General features: G+C 38.5%; 2 protein-coding genes across 2 annotated transcripts in view; both read left to right on the forward strand.

Annotated features, from left to right (window-relative positions):
- Positions 1-16,379, forward strand: part of LOC112567761 — a 29,142-nt gene extending 12,763 nt beyond the window's left edge. The window contains exons 6-11 of the mRNA XM_025244571.1: positions 11,095-11,370; positions 11,618-11,920; positions 14,004-14,249; positions 14,570-14,872; positions 15,107-15,226; positions 15,583-16,379. Of these exons, the coding sequence (XP_025100356.1) occupies positions 11,095-11,370; positions 11,618-11,920; positions 14,004-14,249; positions 14,570-14,872; positions 15,107-15,226; positions 15,583-15,614 (1,280 nt within the window). The 3' untranslated portion in view covers positions 15,615-16,379. The remainder of the gene's footprint in view (positions 1-11,094; positions 11,371-11,617; positions 11,921-14,003; positions 14,250-14,569; positions 14,873-15,106; positions 15,227-15,582) is intronic.
- Positions 1,163-8,178, forward strand: LOC112567765. The gene is made up of 6 exons (XM_025244578.1): positions 1,163-1,267; positions 2,033-2,266; positions 2,724-2,984; positions 3,420-3,722; positions 4,440-4,571; positions 4,986-8,178. Exons 1-6 carry the CDS (start codon positions 1,210-1,212, stop codon positions 5,120-5,122), a joined length of 1,125 nt encoding a protein of 374 aa, XP_025100363.1. The 5' UTR covers positions 1,163-1,209; the 3' UTR covers positions 5,123-8,178.
- Positions 16,380-16,880: the final 501 nt, after the last annotated feature.

Here is a 16,880-nt window from a genome sequence, read left to right on the forward strand (position 1 = left end):
TTAAAAAAAAGTTAAAAATTTTCTATGACTTTTGCACTTGTTCTGTTAAGTTTTTATTGTGGTATATGTATATAAATAAATAAAGAGAGAGGGAGGCAGTATCACAGATGGTTTTTTCTTGACATCAGTGACTGCTCAGAGGTCTGTATGTTTAGACATTATTCATAACTGATTTTAAACAGCGGAAAACTGTTTCACACATGCGTGCCAAACGATGAAGTCAAATGAAAGATTAAGATATGCACTGGGAAATGAGGAAATATTTAAAATGCAGCTGGTTGTTAACTTCCGTTCACTTTTCCTGGTAAGAGAAGTGAACCTCAGTCTCGTGATATTATTTTAGTGAAACATTGACTGTTCACTATGTGTTGGCGAGTGTGTCTGCAGTAGTGTGTTCACGGGATGCGTTTCCTTGTGTGTAAGATTGTGTGAACCCTTATGTGTACATATCTGTTTCTTAATGTTTATATATAATTAGTAATCTAACGTTGCAAGGCAGGTCCAATATGTTGAGAATGTTTTAATGTGTAATATTTCTAATTCATCTTAACTTAAACTTAATTAAAAACAGAGAAATGTGCAAATCGTCGTCACCCAACCAATTAACTTTTTGTTAGAAAATATTGAAAGCAAAACATCAAAGCTTAACAGTTTAACATAAAACTTCGATTGGATGGAAAACTCCACAAGGTCCGAACACCAGCGCTTAAGATTGATGCACTATTCCATCTAGTCCAGCTGTTGAAACGCTGCCTGCCTCAGTAAAGGTTTAAAGAATGAAAACAACAACAACAAATCCTCACCTAATATTACCTGTAAAAAAAAGTGCAGGATCAACATCAATTGTTCATGTATCGTCTATTTTATTCCTAACGCATAGGGTCCCCTTCATAGCCCACGGTGAACTATACAGACATCCTTGTCATTTCTCTCACTTAGAGTGATACATATACATAATTACAGAAGAGTTTTGTTTGTGTTTTGTGTAAAGAATGCGCAACAGTAACATGTTTCTAAAACTACCTTTGCTGTCACAAAAAAACAAAACAAAAAACAAATAGAAATACATGTACACATATATATCCAAGAAGGCGTTTTGACAGTTACTCCAGTCACCCCACGTACAGGAAGTGGAAACTAAAATCTTCCGCTGTTCTAGTCAGACTTAACACATTGCCCTGGTGTACGTGAGCCCCACTCTCACGCAGCATGGACAAGCTTTTTCAGATAACTCTTCTTTCATTGTTTATTCAAGCAATATGTCAAGGTATGTATTCTCGATCATGTTGTTTAAAAGTTTTATAGGACGTCACATCTTTATTTGCAAGTTTAATGTTAATAACACAAGTATACGGTTATACAGAGATGCAGTTGAATCTTGTTTTCTTGAAATAGTAAATGTTGACGTTTGGGCTTGACTTACTGTCTCACAGATCCGCCTTTGAATGCCCCCGTTCTTACATCCTCCTCCAGTGAGAATTCTATCGAAAAAGGGGACATTATCACCTGCTCTGTCTCGGGAGGCCACCCACCTGTAACATCAGTCACACTGGGGTGTTCAGACCCTCTCCTTGTCTACCGTTTGAACACAATGGAAGGGTCCACACATAACACTTCCTTGGTCTTCACGACCACTCCCAACACCAATGAGTCCCTGCTGTGCTACTGTCATGTTCTTTGGGAACCAGACAAGGGTCTCTATGAGCGAAGTCAAGCTTACAGGCCGCATACGTTGTATCTAATGATGGACTACCACTCGGTTTTAGTCCTTAGTGCGACAGGATTTCTCTCACCCTGCACCCATGAACTTTATATACGTTTACATTTTTATCTATTTGTACATATATCCTTTTTCTAATGTGTTGCCTGATCTCTATCTGTATCTCTCTCTCTCTCACACACATATACACATTTTCTCTGGGATAAAAATTTTCTTCTTTTTATTGTACTAAAGAGGTTTTGATACACCAATTTACAAATAATGTATGATTTAGTTTTTGATCCGTTGATTTGCTTACAATATACATACCAGATCCAAAAATAGTCTGTCCTGAGTTTGTGAACGAAGGAGACACCCTGTCGTGTTTCTGCAAGCCACCCGATCTTAAGTCATTTCCTCATGATTTCTCACTGAAATGGAGTCGATCGGGATCAACCACTCTCGAAGTTCCTAATGTGACACGTGCAAACAATGGAGATGTGTTCACCTGCTCGATGATGTTAAATGGACAACAGTCGTCCTTCAGCTACGTGCTAAAAGTTGCATGTAAGTCGCCACATATAACTCACATAAACTGTAGCTTTTTATTGTGTGACTTTTACTGTGACACTCAAGAAACTACAGTTATATTCTAGTAATATTAAGGCCACATTCGCATCAATGTAATGATACATAAATAAATTAATAACTTTATAAGCAGTATGGCTTTGTTGTCTATTGTCACCAACTAAATACATTTTCCTTTCCCCTATTATTTTTTTAGATGTAAGTAAAACAAAACTTACTCAGACACAAGCCCTGGCAACCATTGTCAATAGTACAAGGTGATTAGTGTTCTTTGTTACAAATAAGAAAGCTCAGTTTGTTTACCACCATAATGTTGTTAACGTTTTGTCGAAAAATTTGGCGACAAGTTGTTTTGTATCTGCAGCGAGAAGGTAAAATTTGGAAACTACACCTCCAAAGTTTTTAAGTGTTCTTTGCTCTATGAACTTATGTTCAGATGGACCAGCAAATGTGACTATAGAAGGTCCGTCGACTTTTGTAACTGATGGACTGAAGCCTATGACTCTGAAGTGTAATGCGACGGACGTCTACCCGTCGCCTGTTTACACCTGGGACAACATCTACTGCGACTCCACCAATAAGAAGGATGTATGCACGTTCAGTCCAAAGGGGGAGAGAGATAACGGGAAGGAAGTTGTGTGCACAGTGACAAACGGAATAAGTACAACAAAAGCAAGGTACCGCCTTGACCTGCGCTGTAAGTTTTTGGTTTATTTATCTGATTGTCCTTTACAAATAATAATTTTAAGTCATGCCATATGAAACTATCTTTTGATTTATTATTCTCTTTTAGTATTGCACTTTCTTATAGCTCGTTTCAGTTTATTAATTTTATTAAATTATTTATATTTCATCTCCCCTCATTTTCCGTTTATAATATTTATTTTATTTAGTTTTTAAGACGTTTTGTAGAACGGGAGTCAAAATAAGTTATTTCTCGTGTAATTATTCTAATTTTAAAGTTTATTTATACTGTGTTTATTCATTTTTATTGTATCCAGTAGGACGTCACATCTTTATTTGCAAGTTTAATGTTAATAACACAAGTATACGGTTATACAGAGATGCAGTTGAATCTTGTTTTCTTGAAATAGTAAATGTTGACGTTTGGGCTTGACTTACTGTCTCACAGATCCGCCTTTGAATGCCCCCGTTCTTACATCCTCCTCCAGTGAGAATTCTATCGAAAAAGGGGACATTATCACCTGCTCTGTCTCGGGAGGCCACCCACCTGTAACATCAGTCACACTGGGGTGTTCAGACCCTCTCCTTGTCTACCGTTTGAACACAACGGAAGGGTCCACACATAACACTTCCTTGGTCTTCACGACCACTCCCAACACCAATGAGTCCCTGCTGTGCTACTGTCATGTTCTTTGGGAACCAGACAAGGGTCTCTATGAGCGAAATGTGACCCGTGTCTTCAACATAAAAGGTAAGTATGGAACACAGCGAATGGATGATTGTAGGAAAGGGAACGAAAGAGGGATCGAGGATCACGAGTCATAGTCAATAACTTTTAGGAAAATTTAAGGAAAAATTAATTGTAATGTTTACCAAAAAACCTCTACGATGTTCTGTTATAGCAGTTATTTTACTCCCAGTGGTCTTCTTTTTCTTCCTTATGAGGGCTATCTTAGCCTTCCCCGTCTATCTTCTTCCCCTTCCTTTTCTCAATTCCTCGTGAATAGCAGCGCCTGTATATCTGTGTGTGCGGGAGAGAGAGAGTTTTCTGTGTGTGTATATATTTATGGGGGGATGGGTAAACATATCTGTACTCATTTTGTGTTCTTTTGTGTTTTTTTGTTTTTTGTTGCCATGGTCATGTCATACGTTTTTCTCTTGTTCTCTCTTTGTTCGCTTTTCTACATTTTTGTGTATTTTTTCTTCTTTATTAATATTTCACTTTCACCTTCCACTCTCCTTTATACCTCATTTTCTTTCCTTCACTCTTTAACTCTTTACCTCTCTTATTCCTCGTTTTCCCTTATAGGTATCCTTACTCTTTTGTCAAATGCAACCAAACAAAAATAGAGACATACTCACAGACACGCCATGACACAGAAAGGCAGACATGAAGACCAAAAGTGTGAGCTTGTGGCTGTGCTACTAATACAAAGTGTGTTCCCTGTCATTTGTTTTCATTTAATAGTTTTCAAAGCGCTAACTATAGCCAGCAAACATGACAGTTTTCCTGTGGGTCTGGTGGTTGGCTTGGTAATTGCAGAAAACATTGTCTTGGCCATCGTCATCTCCTGGGTTTGCATCAGAAGAAAGAATAAAGGTAACATAAGGTTACAGTTAGCTTGATAGTATGAAAAGTGAACTAGAAGTCAGGAGTCAGGAGATAAAATAGAACAGCATACAGACAGATCTGGTCCGCAATTTCTTCGTTCCTCTTGTCTGTTTTAACTCGACTTTGTGTATGGTGTGAAATGAAACACTTAAATTGCAGTCCTACATGGATTACATGATTTCTTCTATTTTGTATTCCAAGTTTGCAGTGCTATGATTACTCCACAAAATGCAAAAAAAAAAAAGAAAACAAACCCTTCAAGAGATGCAGAAACTAGGCAACTTGGCAAAGAAATGTGGAATTCACTTATAATATCCCAAAATTGATTGTTTTATGTGATCCACACACACACTAACACAAACTATATATATATTTAATTAAATTTTCTCATTTTATTTTCAGCTGTAAAAGAAGCACAAAATCAAGAGACACCTGAACATCCCTACAGCAGTGTAAAGGCCAATAACTTACTCTCAGATGACATCACATCTGGAGCACAACTTGCCTCTTTTTCCTCGCATGGAATCAGCCTATGGTGATGTCACTATTCGTAGCCTGGACCTTACAATGGATGATTAAATTAACAATGCAAAAGATTCATTTAGAATCCATCATTCTGTCAATTAATGCTTTGGTATTTATTTTAGATTGAAACTTAATTATTGAAATAAGTATAGGTAGTTAAAGACCTCAGAGACGTTGTACTGAAATATGTTAAAGGGTTCAGAAGGTGATGAAAGAGAACGGTTAGAGAGAGGTGGAGAAGAACAAACCCAGCCACATGGACATAAAGATATATATATACAAAAGAAAGGAATGGTTGGGTATAAAGGGTGTATTTACATAAAAGTTTAATTTCTCTATTTGTTCCTTGTATCTCCCTGTTTTTGTGTGTGTTTGTGTGTACATGCTGGCTGTGGTATGTGCTCTGAAGCATAGCTTAATAAATGCACTTTTAACATCCTTCAGAAACAGGCATTCAATACTCAGCTTTGAAGGTCTGAATTAATTCAGGATGCTAGTCTGGATCACTGATATACAAGGAACTGAAATTATAATTAATTACTGCCACTGACATTTTACTTGCATTGTTTTTTGTTTTTTTTTTATTTATGCCTGACAGTAACAGTGTGCTTTCAGCATCTGTTTTTGATATTACTCATATTCGGTTGAGATTTTTTATAACATATTTATTTTATTGGTCTTGCCTTTTCTTCTTATTTCAATAAGTTTTGATTTCCCTTAAGGGTCAGTTCACTAAGTCATGTCAACGTGATTCGTCTCCCATATTCTCCACATGTTAAAGTACAACACTTTCTCTACAAGCTGATAATACTGCTGCATTTACGACCAAGAATATAAGTCAAAGTGGCAACAATCTTTCTTCAATGCAACTAGTCTTGCCTCCATTTTGATTGACTAAAATATAAATACACAGCCAGGCGCAGAGTTAAGTCATACTTTCCTACAATATTAATGGTAAGTAGAATGTTAGTGATAAGAACACAAGAATGTGAAAATTGCAAATAAAATCGCTGAGGAGTGAAAAATCTTAAACCGAAGAATGAGATTAATTTGTTGGATGGTACAGAGTTCTTTTTGCTTTCTTTGATGATGCATTGCTTGTTTTTCAGGATGAACAATAAAATTTTACTTTTAACAGTTCAAAGTATCCTAATGTAAGTTTTTGACTGGCAGTCTTTTGCAACATACATGAAAACAACACATCCCTATTTCCTGTTCTTTTTCACTGTTCTGCCTGTCTTTGCAGTTTATAAGTTAATACACTACTTATAGTTTCAATAGCTTGATCTTGGAGATATTGTAAGCAAAATGCATAAATGGTTGAAAGAAAAATCACAAATCTTATAACCAAAATCTGTGCAACCACTGGGTGTTAATGAAAACAACATCAATACGGTAGTCATTATTTTATGTAATGATAAATTATATCATTTCTTCTTATGTGCTTGAATTTTACTTACAAGCACGTTTTAAAATTTTTTTAAACTTTTTTAATGAATGTGATTAACAGATTCAATCTACCTTCTTTAAAACATGCCTACAAGAAAGATGATTAAGTGTTTATGGTTGCTGCTTTTTTCATTAGGAATGTATGTAATAGTAAGTATTGCATAGTCACACACACAAATCTTTGTTGTAAGTTCTGTTGTCAATTTTCTATATCTGATCTTTAGTAACCGTAGATTGTCTTATATATCAGCACAGCCCCCTTACTGTTTTCTTTTTCAAGTAATATACAATTTAGAATGCGTGTGGTACTAACAAGGAAGTTTTGTTCAGATGTTTGCTTGATTAAAAAAAACGTTTTGAAATTGATCGTCAGGATAACAATCATCATCATCATTTCATGCAGGCACATTTTATTAGCAGCATAGTTGACTAAATAGTACTAATATCTAGTGAAATAAACTCCTGTTAATAAAATTACACATTTGGTTTTACTTGTTTTACAGGTTGTAAAATGCGGAACTACATACTCTAATAAGGACACATACCATACAGATGTCAATATATTTCTACAAATATATATCATTACTACTTTATGCATTTATTTCCTAGCAGGAAATATTTCGAAACACTAAAACCTCTCCACACATTATACAACGTGTACCGTACTATGTTATAGTAGAATAAGAGCTTGCAGGACTGCATCATTTTTTAAAGTGCATGCATTGAAGCTTCATCAACGGTAATGATTAGTTTGAAATGGTTTTGCAAAGATTCCATGTCAAGTCTTTAATTCTTTTACATATTGTCTAAGTGATTTCAATATATAGCTTTGGAGCACCAATTCTTTTTAATGTTTAGCAGGCGATGATACTCGTCTGACGACTGGGTAAAACTCAGTGCAGCATACTATTTCTTCAGATGTTAACTTTCACATTCTTCCGTTTTTGAGATAAATGAGCATAAATATCATCGTGTTCGCAAAGAAAAAAGTCAACAACACACATATATATATATTGCTCCATGTCATACAGTCTCTGGCAGTTGAGAAACCATGCCCAACAGCAATTAGCTGTTCCCACGATTATAAATGCTATCTGGACTAATAAGATATATATCATAAAAAGCTCTGCTAACGTAGAAAACTCCATGCCCATATGTTTCTCAGGAAGGCAAGGATAAGAAGGGTGTTAAACAAAGTGTTAATATAGTTCCTGAAGCCACCATTGTTCAGTCGTATCATGACCCTTGCCTGTCGCGTGTCGTCGATTGTGTTGTAATCCTTGTTGCGCTTCCCGTACTGTGCTGGCCTGTCGGTGAGTGTGTGCGCGTGGATGATGGTAAAGAGACAGTTCGCGCAGCCCTAGTGTAATCCTATCCGTCTCGACAGACCCGCGGCGTTGTCGTCACTTGTCAGTTGCTCGCAGGGCCTTCACAGGTCTCTTCTTTTGGGGACTGCAACCCCCCCCCCTTTGACTTTTCTACCCTATTGCTAGTCTTCTTTACCTTTGTTCTGTCCGCCATTGTGTCAACCGTCCACCCTGCACCCTTGTCACCTCGTCGACGTGTGAACACGTGACATCGCTGAGCGAATGTGCGGCCAGCTAGGGTTAGGACCGGCGAGCAGGGGTCACGTGACCAGCGCTAACCACCTCTCGCACCTTGACAAGAGGAAGGTGGTGGTCGGGGGGGGGGGGCAGATGGAGAAGAGGAAGAGGGGGTAGGGTTCTGCGCTGGTGCGGCACGCAAGGCCAGAGGGCGGCCTGCCTCCCGCGGACACTTCGAGCGGACATTAGACCTGCCACCCCACAGTACTTGCGGGTGGTGCGTCTTAATCGTGTTTTTTGTCACTCACCTGTGCACATGGCAACTGTTTTGTTTTATTTGTATTTACCTACTTTTGTTTGTTGGATTGCTCGCGTTAATCTATGTTTGTTTATGTGAGTGTTAGAATGTTTTGATATTTGCTTCCTATTAATGTTCTTTTTTATGTGGTTAATAAATTTGTTCTGTGACGTGAATTTTGTCTTTGTGTTTTCTGTGTGGTTTGCGCTCAGCTGCGGTTCGATTGGTACGTCGCAAGCCGTCTCCGTCCGAGCGAGAGGGTGCACGGTTCGTTACCAGCTGTCGAGAGCGGTTGCAAGCGTGCATCCGGTGACGTCCGGAGCGGTCATGCGACCTTGCCTGTCAAAACTCCTCTTCATCACTAGTTCGCATTGAAAAGAGCTAAATTACAGCCAGCTTTTAGATCTTCAGCTGACTGAAAAAACTGTTTATGTGCAAACCTTACGAATAAGTTAATCAACTGGATTAAAAGTACCATAATCAAGACAATATTTATGATGGACTATAGCTCATGTTCTGCTGTGTTGATGGATGCAAAGTTTAAAAGTCAAATGTCGGAGACAAGTCCTTGCAGAAAGGCGGAACTAAATTCCCTTTGATATTTCGCCAGGAAGTGTTTTGTGTTTGCTAGTGAGCAAGCTAGTCGAGCAGTACTGGAGATCCTGGCTGGAAGTACCTATGTTTTTAGTTTATATCAACACAAATAATGCTTGTGTATGGTCATTCACAGTTGAGTATGGGCAGACGTGTGCATGTCCTTGCAATAATGGCTTTTATATCAACACGTCTTGTGTGTTTTGGTAAGTGTTTCTTTAAAGCTCTGTTAACAAGCGTTGAGTATTTACCAGGACATTGCTTTGTAGTTAATGCTACTCGTAGAGTTCAGTCCAGAAAAGCGAAGGCAGCTGGTATGACATGGTCTCAATCTAGAAAGGGTAATTTTAACATATTGTATGTCAGGGGTAACTTAGAATTAGATATTACACATATAAATACAATTATATTAATCAGTCACAATAACTTTACTTCCTTTTCTAGAAATAACCTGCTACAATCTATTTGGCACTTGATAATGGTTTCTGTCTGGAACTTAAAGTAATTCACACCGTTTACTACTAGGACGGCGATTAGTATACAATAGCCCGCTTGAAAGTCTGTGCATAGCAGGTGACAAATTCTAAGCTTATAAAGGAAATAAAATCTTTGGGAAGGTAAAGTGTGCGTTAGTTATAGAGTTAAGAAAACTGTATGTAGAATAGAGAGTGAAACCATTTTCTTTGCTGTCTTTTATACACCGTGAAATATACGGTAACAACAACAACAACAACAAACTCCAGTTTTATGCTTCTATGTGCGTTATTACATTATTCATTGCGCATTTTAATATCTATATATGTACATTTCCTTGAATATATTTGCCTACATTAGAGTATATATAAATAAGAAAAAAAGTCCAATAGGTACGAAAAAGTGTAAGTTTGAAACAATAATAAGAGTTTATTATTGTGCGAACCTTGATCTTAACTCTGTGTGATGTGAATCTGCTGTAAAATGTTCGAAGGAAACAACCTTTGTATGGATTTTATTTGAAATAGCTGATCATTAAAATGAGGCACACTGTTATGAAAAAACGTATTATCTACCCTTGCCTTCAACTTTTAGCGACTCCGGGTGACCCCATTACTGACTGTCCTGAGTACGTTGTTGAGGGCGAGACGCTGAACTGCTATTGTTTAGCTCCTGAAGCTGTCAAGCCACGTGACTTTTCCTTGACATGGTCAGATGGACGTCACTCCGACAATCTAGTGAAGAACGATGTTTCCCGTCGCCACAATAACACGTTGTTCAAGTGCTCGATGACTTGGAATGGGGAGATAAAGACAGTTTCCTACACACTACTTGTGGCATGTATGTTCCTTAAGACCTAGGAGACTCATCTATAACACATTGTTTATAAATAAAAGAGGGCGAAAGAAATATGTAAATCGTCTTAACTGAAGTGTGCATCTCTCAAACAATTGTCAACTCTTTTATCTGCGTACAGTCGCATGACTCGCGCTTCATAACTGTGTCTGTTCAAGCATTTGCATGGTCCTTTTACAAACTTTTACATGTGCATGTGTGTGTGTGTGTCTGTAGAATAGGTCTTAACAACAAAAAAGGAAATGTCAGGAGTAATTGGACCCTTGTGAAAACTGTCGAGCATATATATGACAACTGCATGATTACTGAAGCATGATGACACAGACGCATGGTGCTTGCTGCATGATGCATTGTCTGTAAGTCAACGTGCTACTACAAACTAGTTTGTCAAGCACAGGAAGGACTTAAATCACAATCAGAGAATGACTAGCACTCTATCACGTGACTCATGTCTGTGTGTTTGTGTGTTTGTTAGCCAACTTGTGTGAGTATATGTGTGCATGCATGCATGTGTGTGTTTCTTTGCGTGCGTGCGTGCGTGCGTGCGTGCGTGCGTGCGTGTGTGCGTGCGTGCGTGTTTGCGTATGTGCATGTGTGTGTGTTTGTGTGTTTGTGTATGTGCCTGTGTGTGTGTGTGTGTGTGTCTGAGAGGCTTAAGAGTTACAGAACATGGCACATTACGACATACAAATATTTCTTAATATTATGATCCAAATCTCTAAACGTACAAAAAATAATATCAACACATATTTTGTCAATGTTTCTGTGCCAGATGGTCCAGGAAATGTAACAATTAAAGGTCCCTCAGTATTCGTGACGAACGGTTCACGTGTCATGACCTTGACTTGTGAAGCGTCGGACGTGTACCCTCCCCCTGACTATGTCTGGAGCGGTGATGTCCCTTGCAGAACCATCCTCAGAAATGTGTGCAGGCTCACTCCAAAGGGAAGTCATCATCATGGGATGAAAGTCAGATGCACAGCTACTAGCTCCTTTTTTGTTTCAAGGCCGGTAGTGGTTACAGATGAATACAGTCTTAATTTGCAATGTAAGTTATATATATATATCAAACGGGAGTCAAAATAAGTTGTTTTCGTTCGTACTTTTTCCAATTTTAAGGGTTATATTTTTAAAGTTTACTTATTCTGTGTTTATTGATCTGTCATTTATCCAATAGGAAGTCACATCTTTATTTCCAAGTTAAATCTGAATAACAGAAATATGTGCTTTTACAGAAGATGCAGGTGAATCTTGCTTTCTTGAAACAGTAAATGTCGACATTTGTTGTCTCACAGATCCGCCTTTGCTTGCTCCCGTTCTTACATCCTCCTCCCGTGAAAATTCTATTGAAAAAGGGGACATAATCACTTGCACTGTCTCGGGAGGCCACCCACCAGTAACATCAGTCACACTGTGGTGTTCAGACCCTCTTCTTGTATACCGTTTGAACACAACAGAAGGGTCCACACATAACACTTCCTTGGTCATCAGGACCACTTCCAACACCAATGAGTACCTGATTTGCTACTGTCATGTTCTTTGGGAACCAGACAAGAGTCTCTACGAGCACAATGTGACCCGTGTCTTCACCATAAAAAGTAAGTATGGAACACAGTGAACAAAGAAGGGTATGAGAGGGTCACGAGCCAGTAAAAACAATACACCTTTAGGAAAATTAAGTAAAAATCAGTTGCAATGCTTATATATAAAAACTCTGCGATGTTTCTGCTGTGTTACATCAGTTATTTACTCCCTATGATCTTTTTCTTTTGTTTGTGCACTATCTAAGCCCTCCCCATCTATCTTCTTTCCTTTCCTTTTTTATATTCTCGTAGACAGCCGTGCCCTTATATCTGTGTGCGTGCGTGAGAGGGCGTTTTCTGTGTGTATATATATATTTATGGGGGGGGGGAACACGCATACTCTGTACTGATTTTTGTGGGGGTTTTTGTATTTTTTGTTTCGTTGGCTTTATCATGTCGTTTGTCTTTCTCTTGTTCTCTTTTAGTTCATTTTTCTACATTTTTTGTGTATTTTTTCTTGTTTATTAATATATCATTTTCTCCTTCCATTCTGCTGTATATCTCAATATCTTTGCTTTTCTCTTTAACTCTTTATCTCTATCATTCCTCGTTTTCCCTTACTGACGTCCTTACACTTTTTTCAAATGCGAGTAAACATAAATAGAGACATACGCACAGAAACGCCATGACACAGAAAGGCAGACATGAAAACCAAAAGTGTGAGCTTGGGACTGTGCTACTAATACTAAGTGTGTTCCCTGTCATTTTAAACATAAGAACTAAAACTCTGGTTCGTGGAAAAGTGTGTTACAGACGGACGTCACATGTAAATGCAATTATATTAATCAGTCACAATAACTCTACTTCCTTTTCTAGAAATATCCTGCTACAATCTATCTGGCACTTGATAATGGTTTCTGTCAGATTTGGAACTTAAAGTAATTCATCCGCTTACTACTAGGACGATGAGTAGAGCAATAGCCCGCTTGAAAGTCTTTACATAGCAGTTCACAAATTCTAAGCTTATAAAGGATATAATATCTTTGGGAAGGTAAAGTGTGCGTTAGTTATAGAGTTAAGAAAACTGTATGTAGAACAGAGAGTGAAACCATTTTCTTTGCTGTCTTTTATACATCGTGAAATATATGTACAAAAAAAATAGCTCCATTTTATAAATTAGAATGGTATGTTAGCAACTTAACCAGAATATTTGTTGACTTGAAATTTTTTTTAAGTAACACTAGTAAATTATTATCCTAGAAGTGTGTGAGGCTGTAACCCTTGTTTGGACTGAATTAAACGCAGATCACGTTACAAACAAAGTAGTTCTTGATCGACAGTTTCTTTCTGAAATGAGTTTATGACTACATGATAATTCGAAATAAGAAAGTTTTATGGTTCTATGTGCGTTATTACATTATTCATTGGGTTTATCAATATCTATATATGTACATTTTTTTGAATATATTTGGATATATTAGAGCAGTGATGCCCAACCTTTTTCGGCCTGCGGGCCATACACATTTCCGACATGCGCGTCACGGGCCGCTTCACCGCAAAAAGAAAAAAAAAATTAGAGCAGATACCATTTTTATTAGAAACAAGTTGTACTTGCCATTAATTATGTACTAATTAGTGGGATATTTGAAGTTGTTTACCCGAAACCAACTTCTGAATGTCCGGCTTCATCGTAGAGACACCAAGTCGGAGAACTGAATCGAAATGTCTGTCTATCTAAAAAAAATTGAGAGACACCCTTAAGTAGGGATAAATACTTCTTCTTCCTTTTTTCGTTTTTTTGGGTCTTTTTTTTTATTACTAACATGCCGATTTCCTGCACTGTGCGCAGAAGTTTCGCAGGCCGGATGGCACCGCGTCGAGGGGCCGGATATGGCCCGCTGGCCGGTTGGGCATCCCTGTATTAGAGTATATATAAATAAGAGAAAAAGTCCAATAGGTAGGAAAAATTGTATGTTTTAACAAAAATAAGAGTTTATTATTATGTGAACCTTGATCTTAACTCTGTGTGATGGGAATCTGCTGTAAAATGTTCGAAGGGAACAACCTTTGTATCGATTTTATTTGAAGTAGCTGATCATTAAAATGAGGCACACTGTTATGAAAAAACTTATTATCTACCCTTGCCTTCAACTTTTAGCTACTCCGGGTGTCCCCACTACTGACTGTCCTGAGTTCGTTGTTGAGGGTGCGACGCTGAACTGCTATTGTTTAGCTCCTGAAGCTGTCAAGCCACGTGACTTTTCCTTGACATGGTCAGATGAACGTCACTCAGACAATCTAGTGAAGAACGATGTTTCCCGTCGCCACAATAACACGTTGTTCAATTGCTCGATGACTTGGAATGGGGAGATAAAGACAGTTTCCTACACACTACGTGTGGCATGTATGTTCCTTAAGACCTAGGAGACTCATCTATAAGACATTGTTTATAAATAAAACAGGGCGAAAGAAATATGTAAATAGTCTTAACTGAAGTGTGCATCTCTCAAACAATTGTCAACTCTTTTATCTCCGTACAGTCGCATGACTCGCGCTTCATAAGTGTGCGTGCTTATGTGCCTGTGTGTGTGTGTGTGTCTAAGAGGCTTAAGAGTTACAGAACAGGGCACATTACGACATACAAATATTTCTTAATATTATCATCCAAATCTTTAAACGTACAAAAAATAATATCAACACATATTTTGTCAATGCTTCTCACAGATCCGCCTATGATTGCTCCCGTTCTTACATCCTCCTCCCGGGAAAATTCTATCGAAAAGGGGGACATAATCACTTGCTCTGTCTCGGGAGGCCACCCACCAGTAACATCAGTCACACTGTGGTGTTCAGACCCTCTCCTTGTCTACCGTTTGAACACAACAGAAGGGTCCACACGTAACACTTCCTTGGTCTTCACGACCACTCCCAACACCAATGAGTCCCTGCTGTGCTACTGTCATGTTCTTTGGAAACCAGACAAGAGTCTCTATGAGCACAATGTGACCCGTATCTTCAACATAAAAAGTAAGTATGAAACACAGTGAACGAAGAAGGGTATGAGAGGGACATACGCACAGACATGCCAAGACACAGAAAGGCAGACAGGAAAACCAATAGAGTTAGCTTGGGACTGTGCTACTAATACTAAGTGTGTTCTCTGTCATTTAAACATGAGAACTGAAACGCTGGTTCTATTAAAAGTGTGTTACAGAAGATAACCTTAAAAAATATTAAAATTTGAAATTTGTTTTGACTAAGGGTCGTCACAGCAGTCCAAGGACACGTTATCTTTGTTGGCGCTATTAGGAGGAATGGTGGGTATCTTAACCATTGTGTCCATAATTGCTGGACTTGCTGTTTACATTTCACGACGGAAAGGTATGGACAAATTTTTCTTCCTTTCAATTTAGACAAAAAGAAAATAGAATTTAGTGTAAGCTCCCGAAACAGATTCTTAGTATATACCATCTGTACAAAATGTTTTAGTATGAGCCATCAAACTATCTGATAAAAACTAAACATTAAATTTAGCAGCAATGGTGATTATCATTAATATTAAGATTAAATGTAGACTTTCGTCTTTATCTAACGTTTAGAACTGTGTATGTCATTCATGTTTGTGATTTCTTCTGCTTTGTGTAGTATAACCTAAAAATTACTTCAGTGTATATGCCTTTTGTGATTTAATCATTTTGGAGACAAAATGACCAAATAGAGAGTAATTTTGGTTTCAGGTCTTGTTGGTTATGACGATGCATGCCTTTAGGGCATCGGGGAATTAGACACATCGCGTCCCTAGATCACTTAGGGGCCAGCAAAGATCAGCCCACCCTTTACTTGCGGCAAAGGTCGAGACACGTGTCCTACGTCGAGTGCGCTAGCGGGTGGTTCCACCCCTAAGTATAGAGACGCCCCTCGCCGCCTGTAACTCGCGTGCGGCTCGCTAAACATGGCCGCTGTGTACTTGATGATGTATATGACGCGGACAGAAATCTTCGCAGAAACAGAATATTTCGCGATTAAAGTAATCCCATTGATTCCTGGGATGATTTAGCCCTCTATCAACGATTAATATTTTGATGTAATGACATCCTGGAGATTGTCGATGACATACAAGCGGACTTAGTCATTACAAATCGGCGGCGCAATGCCACAGCTACATTGCAAGTGTGTCTTGCACTTCGTTTTTATGCAACGGGCGCCTTTCAGAATGTGTGTGTGGTGTGTGTTATCTATGTGTGTGTAGTGTGTGTGGTGTGTGTGTGTTATGTGTGTGTGTGGTCTGTGTGTGGCCTATTTCAGCTGAATGGTAACGGTACAAATAAACAAAGGTATGCAGTACCAATGTTGTCATTTTATCTACAGACTATAAGGACTTCATACGTTGTATTTACGAGCGTTTCTCACAAACATTCGATTCTTTTCAGTCAGTTTAAGACACTTGCTAGTCACTGTCATCGACACTGATCTTTTTACCTTCTCAAATACTTTTTGCCAAAACAAACAAACAAACAAACAAAACACTAAAAACCACGGAAACATATCAAATAGATTTTAATAGAACATAATACCTTATATATCATACACACAAAATGCAGCATATTTCAGCTTTACATCAAGAGCGCGATGTGAACAGATGTTAAATTGTCATCATCGGATTGTTGGGGAAAACTACAACCAGGCCTGACGAGAGGGGGGGACAGGGGGGTCTGGTGTACCCGGGCCCGCGGCTGTCAACGGGGCCCGGCCTTGGTCAGTGGAATTTTTTTTCTTCTTCTCCTTTTCTTTTTCTTTTAAAGAAAGGTCTAAGGACAGAACACCCAAGCATTACACATGCAGAGGTTGAGTTTCAAGTCTGTAGAATACAATTTCGGGGAAAATAATTTACGATTACAAGTACAAGGGGCCCGGAGAGGTCGTCTGTCCCGGGGCCCGGGCTGGCTCTCGGCGGCCCTGACTACAACTTTGTTCGTGCATGCGCACACGTGGAGTTCCTTAGGTATTCCTTTAAGATCTGGGTGTGCGGTCAAAC

The sequence above is a fragment of the Pomacea canaliculata genome, linkage group LG7, assembly GCF_003073045.1.
Source record: "Pomacea canaliculata isolate SZHN2017 linkage group LG7, ASM307304v1, whole genome shotgun sequence".
Classification (NCBI taxonomy): Eukaryota; Metazoa; Mollusca; class Gastropoda; order Architaenioglossa; family Ampullariidae; genus Pomacea; species Pomacea canaliculata.

Coding starts and splice junctions, on each gene's coding strand:
- LOC112567765 (XM_025244578.1), top strand. CDS start 1,210: ATGGACAAGCTTTTTCAGATAACTCTTCTTTCATTGTTTATTCAAGCA. Junction 1,268..2,032: donor TATTCAAGCAATATGTCAAG/GTATGTATTCTC, acceptor TATACATACCAG/ATCCAAAAATAGTCTGTCCT. Junction 4,572..4,985: donor CATCAGAAGAAAGAATAAAG/GTAACATAAGGT, acceptor TTTTATTTTCAG/CTGTAAAAGAAGCACAAAAT.